Source organism: Atractosteus spatula, chromosome 3, assembly GCF_055471065.1.
Source record: "Atractosteus spatula isolate fAtrSpa1 chromosome 3, fAtrSpa1.hap1, whole genome shotgun sequence".
NCBI lineage: Eukaryota > Metazoa > Chordata > Actinopteri > Semionotiformes > Lepisosteidae > Atractosteus > Atractosteus spatula.
The window spans coordinates 1,720,733-1,736,653 of NC_142708.1; the positions used below are offsets into that span (position 1 = coordinate 1,720,733).

At 50.3% G+C, this 15,921-nt stretch overlaps 1 protein-coding gene across 1 annotated transcript in view; it reads left to right on the forward strand.

Annotated features, from left to right (window-relative positions):
* The first annotated feature begins 1,264 nt into the window (after nucleotides 1-1,264).
* ell2 (elongation factor for RNA polymerase II 2) overlaps nucleotides 1,265-15,921 on the forward strand; it is a 30,240-nt gene continuing 15,583 nt past the window's right edge. Inside the window, exons 1-3 of the mRNA XM_088910382.1 lie at nucleotides 1,265-1,602; nucleotides 9,957-10,004; nucleotides 15,322-15,443. Coding sequence (XP_088766508.1) covers nucleotides 1,432-1,602; nucleotides 9,957-10,004; nucleotides 15,322-15,443 — 341 coding nt within the window. The 5' untranslated portion in view covers nucleotides 1,265-1,431. The remainder of the gene's footprint in view (nucleotides 1,603-9,956; nucleotides 10,005-15,321; nucleotides 15,444-15,921) is intronic.

Genomic DNA, 15,921 nt, shown 5'->3' on the forward strand with positions numbered 1-15,921 from the left:
CAGTCGTCTGCTGCAGAGTCTTCCACTGTCTCGACCCCAGAGGAGGGACATCGCTTCTGGAACTGGCCCGGTGCACTGAGCCCTGAAACACCTAGAAACCACTGATTTCTGGTGACCTGTGATAACTGGGTCTTGGGCCTCTCCAGGAGTGAGGCTGGAAACTCCTGGATTGGACCCCTTCCTCAAGGCAACTTCTGCTCTCTGCTCCAGTCCAGTTCTTCATCGCAGGCGGATTGATTTCAGATTTCTGCTTGCGGCATGTTCAGATAAGACAGATGGATTAGACTTTATTGATCCCGAAGGGAAACTGAGGTGCAGCACAGCCCAAGACAAGCAAAAACAGAGATCAGAATAGATTTAAAATTAAAATAAAATAAGTACAGCAATACACAATAAAATATATTGAGTTAGGTGTGTGCAAAATATGCTCATGGTCACTGTAAAACAATAAAATATGTGCAAATTGCACATAGGTTTATACAGATTAAAAGTACCACAATATAAACGGTATATTAATGCAGTGTCCAAAAGTACATGAGTGCAACATGCTGTCCGCAGATGAGGGGCTAACAGTCCTAGCCTAGGGCAGTGTGATACACCCTGACAGCCCCCGGGAGGAAGGACCTCCTTCAATATGTGCATTTAGCACTTGTGTGGCATTCGTAATCGGTATCTACCCTGTGCCCCTTTCAGATATTCTGAGCTTCCCTCAGTCAGGTCTCTTGGCTGAGAAGTTGCATATTGAATCAATGTATAAGGAAGACGAAGAGTGTGGGGGAGTCTGACAGCGTCAGTCCATGGTGAACTGATCGCCTAAGAGTTGTTTGCTCCAAAGCAGCATATGGGACAAGAGGGACAGTACAGGGTTTTGTATGATAAAGATGGTGGAAACAACGGGATTGCAGTCGAGTTAATTTTTGAAACCCAAAACTTTGTGCAAAAAAAGTATAAACGAGCAAGCCAGCAAACCAATTAGCACCGCCAATTAAAAGAAACGAATCGGGAGAAAAAGGCGTAAGGAAAAGAGTCCCTTTAGCACCAAGATCGGGGAAACGGCGGATTAAGGGAGCCTAAAAAAATTATTTTAGAATACTACGGGGGGCTCTCAACTGTCTCGTGAAAAATGCCGGGCGCCGCTGTGAGTGAACAGCGGTGACGCAAGCACTCGAGCTCTCTGACGTCATAACGCCTTTTGTGACGTTGCGGCCGTGGCACAGCTGATCGCTGCCGGTCAGACGGACGAGCCGGCGGCAGCGCAGGGCAGATAGCAACAGGCAGGGGAGTTACAGACCGTGCAGCTCAGCTGTGCGTCCAGTGAGCAAGGTCTGGAAAGCCAATCAGAGCGCCCCGCCTCACGGAGCTGCCGGAGCCGGCGCTGGGCTAGTCCCTCCCTGCGCAGCGAGCAGGCTGTGGGTTAGGTTGAGCCGCTATATGTCAGCTCGTCAGTGGGATGGCTGGGGGGAGCTGAAGATGGCGGCGCTGTGTGAGGATGGGAGGTACGGGCTGGCCTGTGGGAGAAGGAAGGCAGACAGGATCTCGGTGCTGCATGTGAAGTTAACAGAGACCGCGTACAGGGCACTGGAGAGTTACCAGAACTGCAAGGTAAATACATCTTCAGCGGGGGACCCGCGCAGTACGGCCTGCCTGAGCCGAGCAGAAAGGCGAGCCGTTGTGAATCCTTTTAAAGAGAGGGGCTTTAGAGCTGCGGCAGAGTGCACTTTGTCGAGCCAGGGCGAAGCCGGAGTTTCCCCCAGTCCGGGGCGACTGCCACGGAGAAGTGAGGTTTAGGTTCGTGTGTGAGAAAAGTCTGTCCACCACCAACCCCCCCCCCCCCCCCCCCGCAAGTCCCAGCCAGCTCAGCTGCCAGCCGGAGCGCCGAGCCGCGCCGACCGGACCCGACCGGACCCGACCCGCTGCCTGTCGGGCGCTGTTCTGCTCACGGCTGCCCAGCGCTGCGGCCGGCCGGGCCCGGGGCGCACCTGGGCGGGGGAGCCCACCGGGAGCCCTCCGGCTCAGATGGGCTGCGCTCAGGGGCAAGGTGTTCATTTTCCGAAAATCGGGTTCTTGTTGTTTTTTTTTTGTAACAGCAAAGGTGAAGCCGCTGACGGGCTCAGGGCGCTACAGGCGTAGCCATAGTAACAGGCGATAGAGTTGATTAAAATGATATTAATTCGCGTCCGGCCGCAGGTCCCGACGACCGAGTGTGATGAACTGTGTCATGTCGGCACACTTTCTTTAACCCCTGCTTCTCTTCTGGCCTCCTGGCGTGTTATTTTCTATCTCCTCGGCCGCCTGGGTGAGGTTGTAAAGAGTGAATATTTTAAAAAGGCTGCCGCACAGTAGGTGCTGTGTAAGCCTTTGGCTGCAGTCCAGGAACAAACCACTTTTCTTTTTTTTTTTCTCTCCAAACGCCTGTCGTTATGAAGCGAGTAAAAAAAGGAATTCCTGTGGAATTCGAGTTGTCCCTTTTTCAAACTACACCTTTTTTAATTCAAGTGCTGGGAGAGAGTGAGTGCTGGCGGTCAGCACGGCCGCGAAGCGCTGAGGTTACGGCTAGTGTGCGCTGCCTGTCGCAGAGGTGCCGTTCAAGAGGCTTTATTTCGTCGGTTCTTTCAATTTTGCTGCCGTTTTGAACGTCTAAAACGTTTCTTTCCCGTTGGCTGACGAACTGGCGTGTTGTCGTACTTCATTTTGTATAGTTTATTCAAATGCTAACCCGGTCGTTATTTAAATTCATAATGGTATGTGCCCACCTATTCCTGCTTTTAAAGCCTCGGTTAAGCTTTTAAAACGCTGAACACACGAGTTGGAAACGGAGTACGTGCTGGGACCCAGGAGTAGGGATTAAATTCTTCCTGTTGCCAGCCAGATTAGGGGCCGGTGTAATGCCCCGTCCGGCTCGGGGTGATCATTAATTATAATAAGGGCTCACGCTAAAATAGAGGCCGTACCTGAAAATGACGTCGGATCTGGCCTTTATTCCCTGAAAATTTAACAACTGTTGAGATCAGCAACTTTTTTTCCCCCCCGAAAGTTTTTTTTTTTTTCACTGCTGAGCCCGATCTGCTGGCCCAGCTGGGTTCTTCTTAAAGCAACAGTATCCCTGCCGGCGAAGGGCTGCGGGCTGCACCGCTGGTGCGCTCGGAGGGCAGTGGGCCGGAGCCGAGGGAGGTCAGCAGCGTGACCGAACGCCTGCCAACCCCCCCCCCCCCCGTTAGCATCCGAAAGGCGATCGAGTGGGGCTGACGCGGGATCGGGAGCAAAGATAATCCGAGGTGGTTCGGAGGAGGCGGCCGAGTTCGAGCCGGGCGCAGGCTCCTGTGACGGGAGTCTTCATCCCGCGGGGCGAGACGGAGCCCCTGTAGGGGGCGCTGGAGAGACCAGCAGCTCCTGCACTGGGGTGACAGACGGGCTTTTCAAACCTCATTTTAAAGGCCAGGCCCTTACTTTTGCTTAATGCATTTTCATGTGCTTTTAATTTTTAATGTATTAATTTTTTTTTGCAAGCTTTGACATGGTGGTGCTGCAGTTCTGCTCTGCCTGTGCCACCGAAATCGTTGCCTCGGGGGATCCCCGCAGACAGAGAGACAGAGCGTCTGTCCACGAGAGGCACTGCTAGCAAAAGCTGAGGGGTCGAGCCCAGCCCCCCCCCCCTTGTCTGTCCCTCTAAGCTTCTAGGTGCGGGGCAATACACACTCCGAGTGACCTCAGCTGGCGCCTTTCTTCTTCCTTCCATGTTCAGACGGACCCATAGATAGAGAGCAGGAAAACCCTGCTCCCCTGGCACACCCCCAGTGCTGAGGTTCTCCACACGGAGCTGACTGGGAACCCGCTGGCCTGATTTCCGGAGCTCCCGGTGCCTTCAGACTGCGGCCTTGTGCATGCTGAGTAACAGAGGGAGTCGCTCTCGGTGAACGTGGGCTGGTACTGTCCCTGCGAGGAGCCCCACATGCCTGCGCAGTGATCTGACTGCTGCTGTGGGCCTTCCTCCTGGGTTTGTACCGGCACCTGCCTTCTGATCTGTGGCTCCCAACATGTCTTGTGGGCTGGGTCCATTGTACAAAGCTCCTAATCTGCCAGTCGACCTTTTGTGCAGATAAAGATTTTAAATTGTATTTGCATGAAAAGGCAGTTTTAAAAAAGTAGCTATCAGATGGCGATAATGTTGGCTATATAATATAAGAACTGTACACTACCCAGCCAACAAATGTAAAAAAAAAATGTACGTCTCACATGGCCTCTTAAAGGGACAGCATCATGTTTAAAAAGCAAAATGCTGAACAGCTGGGCTTGAGCCTGCTGTCAATACTGCTGTGTGCAGAACGGCATTGCCTGCTGAGGAACCTCTGTATGAATGCGGGCAAGACGGTTTCCTCTGTCATTGCAGTCCGGTGGTTTATTTATTGAAGGATTTGTTTCAGTGTCCGTGTATGCCCACAGTGTTTGGGGCTCTTGACAGGGTAAAAAAAAAAAAGAATTGAAATAACATTGAAAAGAAATTAAGCTGGAGATAAATAATGTGGGGGGGAAGGAGAGAAGCCTTTTTTAATTAAAGCCGGAGTAAACGGATGAGTCCTGAGTCGAGAACAAGTCAGGTGAGTCCTGAGTCGAGGTTTAAAATGGTGAAGGAGTTGCCGTCTCCCGGAGAGGTGGGGCTCCAGGAGATGTGCAGCTCAGCCCAGCTGGGGGCACGGGGAGTAGCGAGGGGGATGTGGTGTGGAGGGCTTTAGTTAAAAGTGAAAATACACTTCTGAGCTGAATGTGTTGGGTTATGGCACCGTCACCTTTAATTAGGTGGCACAGTGTCCGTGCCGTGTTCCCACTCCAGAGGAGTGTGCAGCTGGGGCAGGTTCTGTCACAGACGGAGGAGAGGAGCTGGGGCTTCAGGAGGGAGAGTGCCGGAGCGTTAGAGCCGTTACCCGCCTGGACGTTTCTGCATATTCAGTGGAGCTGTACAAAGACTGGGCCCGCAAACATTTCATGTACATTTTATTTTAACCCATGGAGCTCAAAAGTGCATGAATCAGCTTGATTTAGTCATCTTTGAATGTCTTTTGATTTTGCTAATGTTGACAGGGGAAACCAGTTTGTTGTCATTGAGCTGGATTGGTGGTCATCTTTAAACACGTGGACTGCCCAGGGTGGTCTGTAGCACTGCCCGCAGTCCTTATCTAGCTGATCTTAATGGTCTTTATTCTGCTTGAGTTCCTTATATGCTAACGAGGACTGCTTTAGCCTGTGAGAGTTGAAGTGTTGCTGTGCAGATCTGATACAATATATGCAAATGGAGAGCTTGCAGACTGACTCAGCAGGAGAGCGTTGGGTCCGTGGGGCATGACTGGGGACTGTAGCTGTTCCAGGGCTGCAGGAAGGAGGGTGTGGTTTGTACATGCATGAGGGAGGGGCCCTGACTGTGAGGCCTGCCTCACCAGGACCTCAGCCCTGGGACCCCCGTGCCTGCCGATGTCAAAGGTAGTTAACCCATTCCTGACTGTCTGGCTACTGAGCATCACGTTCTGTACAGTGAGCCCCAACGGGGGAAGAACCGCCCGTTCCTTCTCATTCTTTGGGAACTGTGTTGCTCTGATGTTTTAGATGTTGGCTGTGGGCACAGATGTTCGACAAAGGTTCCCTGGTCATGCATTTCAACACGGTGATTAAAGTTTATTTTTCTGTGGCAATGGTATTCCAGTGGTTTAATCCCGTAGCGTGCTGAAAGGAGCTGTGCACATGACGCTGCATGCATTTTACATCAGCTGTGTCTGTCTTTGACTTGTGGGGAGCCTCAGTTTTGCAGGCCCACAGTATTGATGTAAACCAGCGCCTGCAGAAGCTGGCTGTTTAGGTTTGTTAACAGCATGGTATCTAGAGTAAAGACTGTCTAGTGTTTGTGTGTTGTATTGTATTGTGATCAGCTTTCTGAGAGAAACACAAAGACATACCAGGAGGTTAATTGGCCCTGGTCTGAGTTTGCAAGGGTCTGTGTCTGCACTGCAATGGACTGGTGTCCTGTCTAGGGTGTGTCCTGCCTTGTCTGTTGTTTGCTGGGATAGACTCCCAGCCCTCACAGCCCTGAATTGGATAAACTGTTAGAAAACTGAGTTGGAGCACGACTGTTAGATGGATGGCCATTGTTTTCCAAGAATATTACCTCTGAATGGAAGACATTTGACCCACCACGGGCTTTAATCTGTGGCTGTAGATGATGTGTCTGTAAAAAGAAATCAAGTTGTGTGTGGAACCTGCAGTATAAACAGTAGCAGTGAATTAAGATTGTATTAAGTGCTCTCCCTCAAGTGCCCAGCTGGTAAATTATACAGCCAGGGCTTGTTTGACTGCATTATCTTTCCAGATCAAGTGCTGAAGGCCTGATACAGCATGTCCTGAGTTGTGTGCTCTGGGCTATTTAATTTTCTGCTGGTGCATGAACAGGTCCAGACTAAATGCCTCTACTTTGTTAATCATTATCAGTGTTCTTGATGGGGAAGGAAATCTGCAATGGCAGGCGAGCTGGTTTCTAAACAAAAGTAAAAATAATGGTTGCTTTTTTTGTCCCTGTACCGTACATGTGCCTGCTGCAGTTTTGTTTAAAATAGCATGGTGTCCAGTTTGCTTTGCTGAGTCAGTGGACTGAATTCCTTGCACCCTTGTCTATGTAAGGCCGGAGCACAACTTCCTGGTTCAGTTGTTAGCATGTTACTTTGAGTCCACTTGCTCTCTGAACAAGCTTTCTTTTCCTGCTGATGGTTTTTTTTAATGAAGCAGATATTTGTCCTAGTTTGTGGTGTTGGCAGCGCATCGTACTCTTACCATCGCAGGGAAGCAGCTGAGCTGGCTCATCGCCGGATCCGTTTCCCAATAGTTTGATTCTGTGAGGTGCCCTGGCTGGCGCATCGCTCTTTCTCTCCGTTTCTCTCTGTACAAACACTACGAGTCTCCCTGTGAGCTTGTGCTGGTGTTTTAAGATTGGTCCAAGCCATTTTCTATCCCAGTTTGAAGTGTTTCTGTTGGTCTTGGATGCCTGGCAGTTTTTAGTGCTGACCCAAAGACTATTACAACTTTGACACCTGGAATGGTCTTCTGTTGCGCGTATAAATTTCACAACATAAAGGAACAAGATATAAGTTCCATTGTGCACAACTTTGTTCTAAATAAAGCACAGTTGCACCTGCCTGTTTATTCAAGCAAGAATAAACTTTCAAGTAGCGAGAGAGAACTCTCGTTAATCTAGAAGTTTTAGCAGCTCAGTGGATCCTTAAGTCATAACCTGGTGGGCCCAAATAAGGTAGATCCGAAAGAAGCAGATCCTATAATTGTGCCTCTGTCCCAGGCTGCTTTGCAGTGAGTTCAAAGAGAGGTCACAGGCTATGGTAACCTAGGAAACGGTGGGGTACATGACAGCTGTCTCTCTGCCAGGAGGCAACTGAAGCTCACTTACAGATTGTGCACTCAGGGTTTGAGGCTGTTTATTTTTCTGTCGGAAAGTACTTCAGCTCAAAATGTGTTTCCATTCAGTCGTATCAGCTGCGTACGTGGTGAATGGATTTGTGTGCCCTTGGATAAGGGTTTTTTTTTTATTTGAAATACCTAAAAGCACTTGGTGAAATTGATGTTGAACTGAAAAGACTTTACAGAGTCGGTTAAATTCTCCAAAGAAGGACTGACGTCGAAGAGCCAAGTTTCTCCTGGTTAAACAGGCTGAGTGTTGCTCTGTGTGATGCTGGAGGCACGTCAGCATTATACCCAGTGATTCAGAAGGCCAGCATGACGAGCTCATTCCTGCACACGTAAACCAGATTGTTAAAGATAATGCTGCAACTAGATCAATAGCTTTCATACACTCGTTTCCCTCAAAGTGCTTTTTGTTTCTTTGCAGTGGAGTGAAGGTCTTTTCCTAGGCTTGACTCGCCTGTAGCGTTCTCGTACCGCATTCAGGTGGTCTCGGAAGCCTGTGGCTTCCTGTTTGATGTGAAACAGGATCACAGACGGGCGCAGGTGTCTGTCGCAGCCTCCCCTCGACGGTGCCCAGCGAGGGATCGCTCCCAGGAGGCCTGCGGTCCTGGGCTGGGTGTGTTGTTCGTTCAGAACGCTCTCTGATTTGCAGCATGTGAAACCGGACTGCAGTGCTTTTTATTCCCCAGCATGTTTGCTTAACCTGAAGATGTTAGAAAGAAAAGTTTGATCAGTCTATGTTTTGGGAAATGGAAAAAGGTTTATTGCAGTGCCCTAGTCTGAAAGCCGGCTCTCTGAACCTGCAGAGAAGTCCTGGCTTGCTAACTTTGTCATTGACCAAGGAAGACCAGTGGAGTCGTGATTCTGCGCAGTTTGTGTGCAGTTTTTTTGTAGAAGACTAGCAGTCACCAGTTGGGTGCGAATGGGCAGAGCTGAAAGGTGCTAACCACCTGTTCACCTGGGGAACACGTCCCTTAGCTCTGGCAGACACTGCGGCTGACAGGCACGGCTGTGCTGTTCCTGTGCCTGCAATGTTTGTCGATCTTTCCGCTGCGAATTGTAATCATTTACAGCTTCTGTGTGTTGCCCCGATTCTTCACGGCCACGATGTGCAAGTGCTGTGCCTTTCCTGTAAAACGCAGTCCCTGTGCGTGCCAGTAATTGCAGGGAACAGACTGAGTCCTGTGCCAGGAAAGCTTGCTGCTGCTGGTAATCTGCCGGCTGCCTGCTGTGCTTTCGGCACTCCTGCCTCTGTCCCGGGGCTGCGGCATCGGGATTGGATGAAGATGTGCTGTTCCAGTTCAGTTACCCAAGAAGAGCAGAATGAATGCATTCCTGCCGAGTTGTAAAGTGAGACAGTGATGACCATCTCTTAAACACAGCTGTGTCACGGCAGTGATCTAAAAATAATGGCTCACTGTTGGAAAGCGTACTTGAATCTCCATGAGAATGAAAGAGTGAGACGGAAGCAGTCTGCTGCAGGTTTCTTCAGCTCTCGGGCAGAGGCAGTGTTTCCTGGAGGGCTGTTAGGGCTCGTGGACGACGATGGTTCAGATGGACAGCAGTGGCTTCCAGAGTGGCTCTGAATCGCTGCGCTGCTTGTTCAAACGAGTCATCCACATCTTCACAGATGAGTTATTTGGAGAACGGATTATGCTGCTTTCTTAATACTCATTTCTTTAAATATAGCATAGGCGTAATTACTTTGGTTACAATTAATCTCTTTTCTAAATAAAGGCTCAAAACCACCTTGCTCTCACTTCTTTTTCTTGAACTCCAGTCTCAGACTGCCAAAAAGACACGGAATCGGACAAGGTTCATTAGTGCATAAATGAGTGAATATTTTTTTGCCCTGTGTAGCATTTGTGGATTTATCTTTTCATGTTAACTAATCTCCATGGGGAAAGTGATCCATTTATAGATGACTCTTAAGGCCAGGTTTTTTTTGTGGATTCTCAACTGACAGATTTGTTTCCAAAGCTAGCCAGCTCCAGCTGAGCTGTGACTTAAGGCATAAAGTGCTCCGTGTTAGAAGACATTGATAGATTCAGTATTCCATTGCTCACCATGGAAATTCAGGATTTAACCTTTTGTTATCTTTGCCATCTGATTAGTTTTCTTACCTTTCAAGGTTAGTTATTGTGTGTACTTCACATAGATTATAGGCTTTAAATAACGCTTTTAAATGGCACAGTGTACTTGTTGGGCTAGTTTAAAAAAAGTTTAAAGCTAGTTTAAAAATGTGATTTTTTTCTACTTTCGTTGTGTAAATAATGCACACTTTCAAGCAGGGTTGGGAAAACCAGACTTCATCATCCTGCGATGCTGTGGGCGTCTGTTGTGTCCGGATGTACATTCACAACACTATTATTTCAACATCTCTCTGCTGGCGCGGGCAGGACCCTGCGTCCCTCTTGGTGGCGTGCACGGAGCCACTCGTCCGTGAGCTGGAAACGTGGGCGATGCTCGAGGGGTAACCGTCACTTCCTTTTCCTTTTTTTCAGAATGGATCCTCCCCTCAGCCATCGATCCAGTTCATGGGACTCCAGGGGGTAAGCTCTTCGTATTTTCAGTTGCATTTTTTCCGCACGGACAAAACCCTCTCAATTTAGATCACTTTATTGGACATATACTGTACAATTCCTTGTATGAGGAATTTGTCTTTTCACAGACCCCAGCTTGCTCTCCATGAGACACACAGGCAGGGAGAGAAGCTGGGGGTCAGAGCGCAGAGTCAGCCATTTATACGGCACCCCTGGAGCAGCTGGGGTTAAGGGCCTTGCTCAGGGGCCCAACGGAGTAGGATTCCTCTGCCGGCCGCGGGATACGAACCGGCAACCTTCCAGCCACAGGCACAGAAACTTAGCCACAGAGCCACCACTCCACCCCTAGAAAATTCATGGCAAGAGCTGGGTTCGAACCCCCGACCTCCAGCATGCGAGTCACACGCCGAAGCCATTACACCAACGCGCCACTTTACAGCGGAGTATCGATTACCTTTGCCAATCGAGCGGCTTGCTGCGAGGGGGTCTTCGGTGACACGAGCGGAACAAGCCCCTCTAGTTGCAGGGGCAGGTTGTTGGTAATGATCGAGAGTGTTTAATTCGGTGTGTGATGGTAAGTGTGCGCAGGAGACGGTCTCGTCTGATGTGCAAGGTGAGTGTCAAGACTCTGTACGTGGAGACAATTGGAGAGAGAGACTTGCCGTCTCCATCTGGCTGAAGCAGCTCCTTCTGGTATAGAACGTAGCTTTTCTGCGAAACCTTGCCGAAAGAATTACATGAGTTATTCTTCCGACTCGTGTCGGAAGAATAAAGATGGCTCTTTAACAGGCTGCTGTCCGTTTTCCCTGCGTCCCCGGGCTGTGTGGCACGTGGCGGCTCTCCAGCTTGCTCCTGGCTACGTCGCTGTTTCGTTTGGCGGCCGCGCTGTTATTTTGTCGACGCCTTATGTTCGGGGGGCTGTGAAAATGTGCACTGGAGTACTTGGAGAGACTGCTCGAGACCTTCTCCCATCTTTGTCCGCCGCCTCGAGTCAAGTATTCAAAACCGGCTGACTCTGCAGACGAGGCTTATCTGATCGAGGGGAGGAAGTGTGCGTTTCAGGGCTGTGGAGGGCCTCCTGCCCACTGCACTGCGTCGTGTTCCACAGGAGTGGCTGCAGGCAGGAGGGGCTCGCATCTAGCCTGCGCTTTTCAAGAGTGTACAGCTGCTCCACTGGTTTATTTAGTGACGCGTTTATCCAAAGCGGCTTACATCTGCTCCCATTTATACAGCTGGATTCTGGACTAGAAGCACCTGGCTCACAGGTACATCAGCAGCGTCCCTCCTGGGGCTCGAACCCGCAGCCTTTCAGACACGAGTTCAAAAGCCTGACCGCTGCGCCGCTCTGCTGCGCCTTTGGGTCAGACGTGGAAACGCAGCTTGCTGACGGTCCACGGGTTAAGGGTTCCGCAGAGAGGAGCTGGCCTTAGCGAGTTAATGAATACAGTGGGGCACTTCAGAGAGGGGCCTTCTGCTGTTACCTGTTCTTCTCGTCTACACAGTCTCATCGGTTTCTTCAGAGAAAACGTTTGACACCCCATGTTTGTCAGTTCAGCCCCAAAACGGTTTTATTTCTGCATTTCACTTTAATTCAGTTTCTGGAATCAGCCTGGTTATGGTCTCCCTATCTGCGAGTGTGTGAGAAGTATTGCAGGTCTCCAGTAATTGGTGCCCGGGAGCTGCGTGACAGATGTAGAATCCAGTCTTTTTTTGTTCCAATGTCCGTGATACTCAGATTCCTTGGTCATCTTGTATGTAGCGCCCCTCCCCACACGTGCACACAGAGTGAGTTGCCATGTTTTATCAATCAGGCGATTACCAAGTGTTTTAAGCCTGGGAAGCTGCTTTGAAGTTTATCTGAAAATGTGATAATACTTATCTGGTATAATTTACTAGAAAATGAGCAGGCAACACTCCATTCTACTCCAGATGCTGAGGATACTCTAACTCATTGTATTCATGTTTAATGTCAAATGTTTCACTGCCAAGGAACAGCCTGTAATGAATATATTGAAATCACGAGCTGGCTATTGTGACCCCTTGTCCTTGTGAAATAACTCTCTGGATTGGCCCCTATCTACTCTCTTAACTGTCCGTGAAAGGCAATCACACGAGACCAGTAGTACATCCTATTGCTCTTTTCTGGGGTCTTTCCTAGGCTATAATAACCTCTCTGTGGTGTGGTGACCAGAACCGAAAACGTCACTGTAATATCCTATGCTCTTCACCCAAGCATTCTGTTTGCTTGTTTTTCCTGTTTCTCCATGTTGTCTTGATGTGGACGTAGCAAAGCCTACAACAACACGAAAGGGACGAGACTATTTCTTCCTGCCACTCAGAATCTCCTTGTCTTGCTTCCTGGATGGGTTGCTTTGCACACTTACTAGCAATCGATTTCATTTGAGAAAGCTGTCCGGTCCGTGCCAGTTTTGTGATTCCCTTGCTGCTGTTTGCCTCTCCCTATTGTTTCTAAATTGTATGTTCTTTACAGATTGAATCCACATGTAAGTGGTTGAAAGTACTGTTTCTGATCTAAGGGCCCAAGATGGATCCCTGAGGCACACCACTGACAACATCAACCCCAATAGCGGGTGTGCTCTTTCAAATGGTGCAGTTTCCTGTTCTTTGGTCAATGGTGTAGACTCTGGGTTTATATGACCCAGGGCACCTCAGTGCTGAACTACTATTGTCCTACTCCCCACCTCGCAACCTTTACTCCTCTAGTTCTGGTCTCTTATCTGTCCCCCAAGCCTGTCTTCACTCTGTGGGTGACAGGGCCTTCCCCTTTTATGCCCTAAAGCTCTGGAACTCTATCCCTAAGGAAAGTCAAGGGGAGTCACCTTCCCTAAACTCCTTCAAATCCAGACTAAAAACCTTCTTTAGAAGAGCCTTTACTTAACTGGATCTGTTCTTTACCCCTCTGCTCCTGCTGTGTTCAGTACCTCATCTACTGTCTCCTCTTATTGTGTATTCTCATTGTGCATATCTTGTGTATTTGTTTGGTGTTGTTGTTCTGTAAAGCACTTTGAGAAGGCGCTATATAAAATAGTTAACAAGCAGCTGCAGTTTCCCTTTCCAGATCTGTTGGCTGTGTCTTGTACTGCCAGTACAAAGGTGGTCAGGGCCGGAGAAGCAGCTCAGGGCTTGGCTGCAGGCCCTTGCAGGACAGTGACCAGCCTCAGCCAGCTGGAATCTGCAGTAGCTCATGCAGTGGCTGGGTGTCAACGGATCACCTCGATCTGCGTCGACAAGGGAGGAGGATCCAGCAAGGAAGGAATCCATTCCCTGGATCCCACCGCGGAGGGATCCGACTCCAGGGCCATTCAGCCTTGTCCCGAAACCTGCTGCTGCCCGTCTCGAGGCACAGAGCAACCCCCTCTGGCCAGTCCATGTGCCCACACACACCCAAGGGGTGGAATCCTGAGCGACTAGGTCCAAACCACCCCGCAGGGGAAATTTGTGCCCACTGGGGAATGAGGAGCCACAGCGATTTTTTTGTGGGATGCACATCACATGATCTCCAACAGATTGTGAAGCATAACCATGGTTCTTCTATTGACTTTGAATCCATCTGCTACCGGGTCACCACTAGAAAATGCTGCCTGTTGCCTTCAATGTCTGCTTTTATAGATCAGCAAGTGCTTATTATAGCCTTAGGTTTTAGAGCTCGAGCGTGTATATCAGCTGTTACTGTTTTGTTCACCAGATTTATTTCAGTGATTGTATCCTGCTTGTCCAAAAAGACTGCAGCAGCTCAGAAATCGATCGTCACGAGCTGAGTTAAGAGTCGATGATCATGAACCATTTCGGTCACGTCAATTTCAGTCTGGGTGTCCCTGTTGCAGTGTCAGTAACTGAGACTGTTGCAAGGCCGCCAGGCCCCTCTGAGGGAAGGCGGGCAGTGGCTGGCCTCCACCGGCCCTGGGTTTCGGGGTGTCATGGTTTCGTTTCCCCGAGTGGAGCTGCCCCCCGTGTGGCGAGCACACCTGCTTCCTGCCTCCTCGTTCCTGTTGCGTTCCTAACCACACGGCCTCGCTTCCTGCTCGGCCCGCCAAGAGCATTGGTTGGTATCGGTACTGGGGCCCAGGCACCGCAGCTGCAGGCATGGTGGCTGGTTTCCCCGTTACTGAAATACAGCACGTCACAGAGTCGAAAGGGAAGTTTTAGCTGCCGAGAGTGGGTCTTCATCTGGCAGCCTTGTTTTCTGTGTGGGGAGGTGGCTCTCCTTCCTCGAACCACTGCACCATGTGGAGCTGGCAGGGGTCTGCAGGGACCCCCGGGGGCTGAGGTGCCGCTGTCTGTGCGGGGCTCATGTGGAGCTGGCAGGGGTCTGCAGGGACCCCCGGGGGCTGAGGCTTCTGCTGAGCGGGTGTGAAGTCAGGTGACCTGCATGGGTGTGGGGGAAGGAACGTCACTGCTGCTGCCGGATAGGGAGAGCTGTGACCCCCCACCTCCAAGCCCCCCTGTTATGAATTGAGCCATTTGAGGAATAGAGTTTTCTCGCCTTCTGATAGCGTTTTCCCTGAAATATTTTACGCTGCAAAAACCTTTTCTAAAGTAGAAAGATGTTAATAACATTGTGAAACCTAATATAAACGTAGAACATAGGTTACCCTCATGAGCCCAGCTGCACAGAGATTTTAAATTCAAACTGCGTGTCGAGGTTATTCCAGCTTCAAACAGTTTGGCATGTTTCACAGGCAGAGGCCTTTTACGAGAGTGTGAAACATCTTGAACGTGAACTTCTCCTGACTCTCGGTGACTAAGCAAGCTTGTCTGTGCAGCTGGTTAGCACATGGGAAAAGCTTTTCATATTTCCTCTGACTTGTCTTCTTCTTGTGATTGAGGCTTACTGCAACTCCAGTTTGTCGCTAGCCGTGACTTCAGCTTTCTGTCCGTGTGGCGCGCTGTGGTGCGCGCGCGGTCGTTTCTGGGCCTGTGGCGCACAGTGGTCGGGCACCAGCTGCCTCTGCAGAGCGGGCTTGAGCCGTGGGGCTTGACGTCGCAAGTGAAGACGATGTGCACGCAGCCTGTAGGAACTCGCGGGAGCCCAGCGAGGGGAGCGGGAGGCCCTTGGCTCGCAGTCGAGGGGCCCGGAGCTGCGGGCAGCGGCCCGGGATCCTCCGGGACTCAGCCGGATGAGTTTTGGGAGTTAGCTGCTGTGCTAGGAATCGCATGAGCAAGTGCCTCCTCTTTCGTATCCTTCATGTTCCGCGGTGTCCACAGTGCAGTTTGTCACGGTGCTGTTTTTCCCCGCGCGTGCGCGGTGCACAGGGGTGTTGGATTTCTAGGCCAGTGGGCATCTCCTCTCTCTCTCTCCCCGCAGCGCATCAAGATCCCTCGCGCCGGCGCTCCTGACGAGCTGCGGAGCTTCGATTTTTACTTGTCCAGCGTCGGGAAAGACAACCCTCAGGGAAGCTTCGACTGCGTGCACCAGTTTGTGTCGAGGTGAGCGCACTGGGGCTGCGCGGGCTTGAGCGCGAGAGTGTTTGTGGGCGTTAACCTGGCGCCCTTTCCACTCTTCGCAGGGTCATGTCCCGGGATGAGAAACAGCCTCCCTTGAGCTGTCCAGTGCGTTTCTGATAACGAGGGGTTTCCTCAGTTCGATATCTTAATCCAGTTAAAATGAGCTCTGACGTAACCAGTCTGAGATCAAGGGCCATTCCTTTTGTTATTTTGTATTTGCTGTTTGCTCTCGGGGCACGCTGCGGCTTTGCGAAGAAATGGCACTTTCAAAAAGTCATTTTTGCCATGTAAACAGTCATTTTTTTGCGGAGAAAAGTCATGGGATTGGTGGGGGGGGGTCATGGGATTGGTGGCCTTTTAGCTGTTTAGTCCATCTCTTCGTTATTGAAAGACTGCCTGTTCCTGGGTGGAGCTGTGGCAGACTCCCAGGGCTCGGTCAGTGCTGCACCTTGAGGCTCTG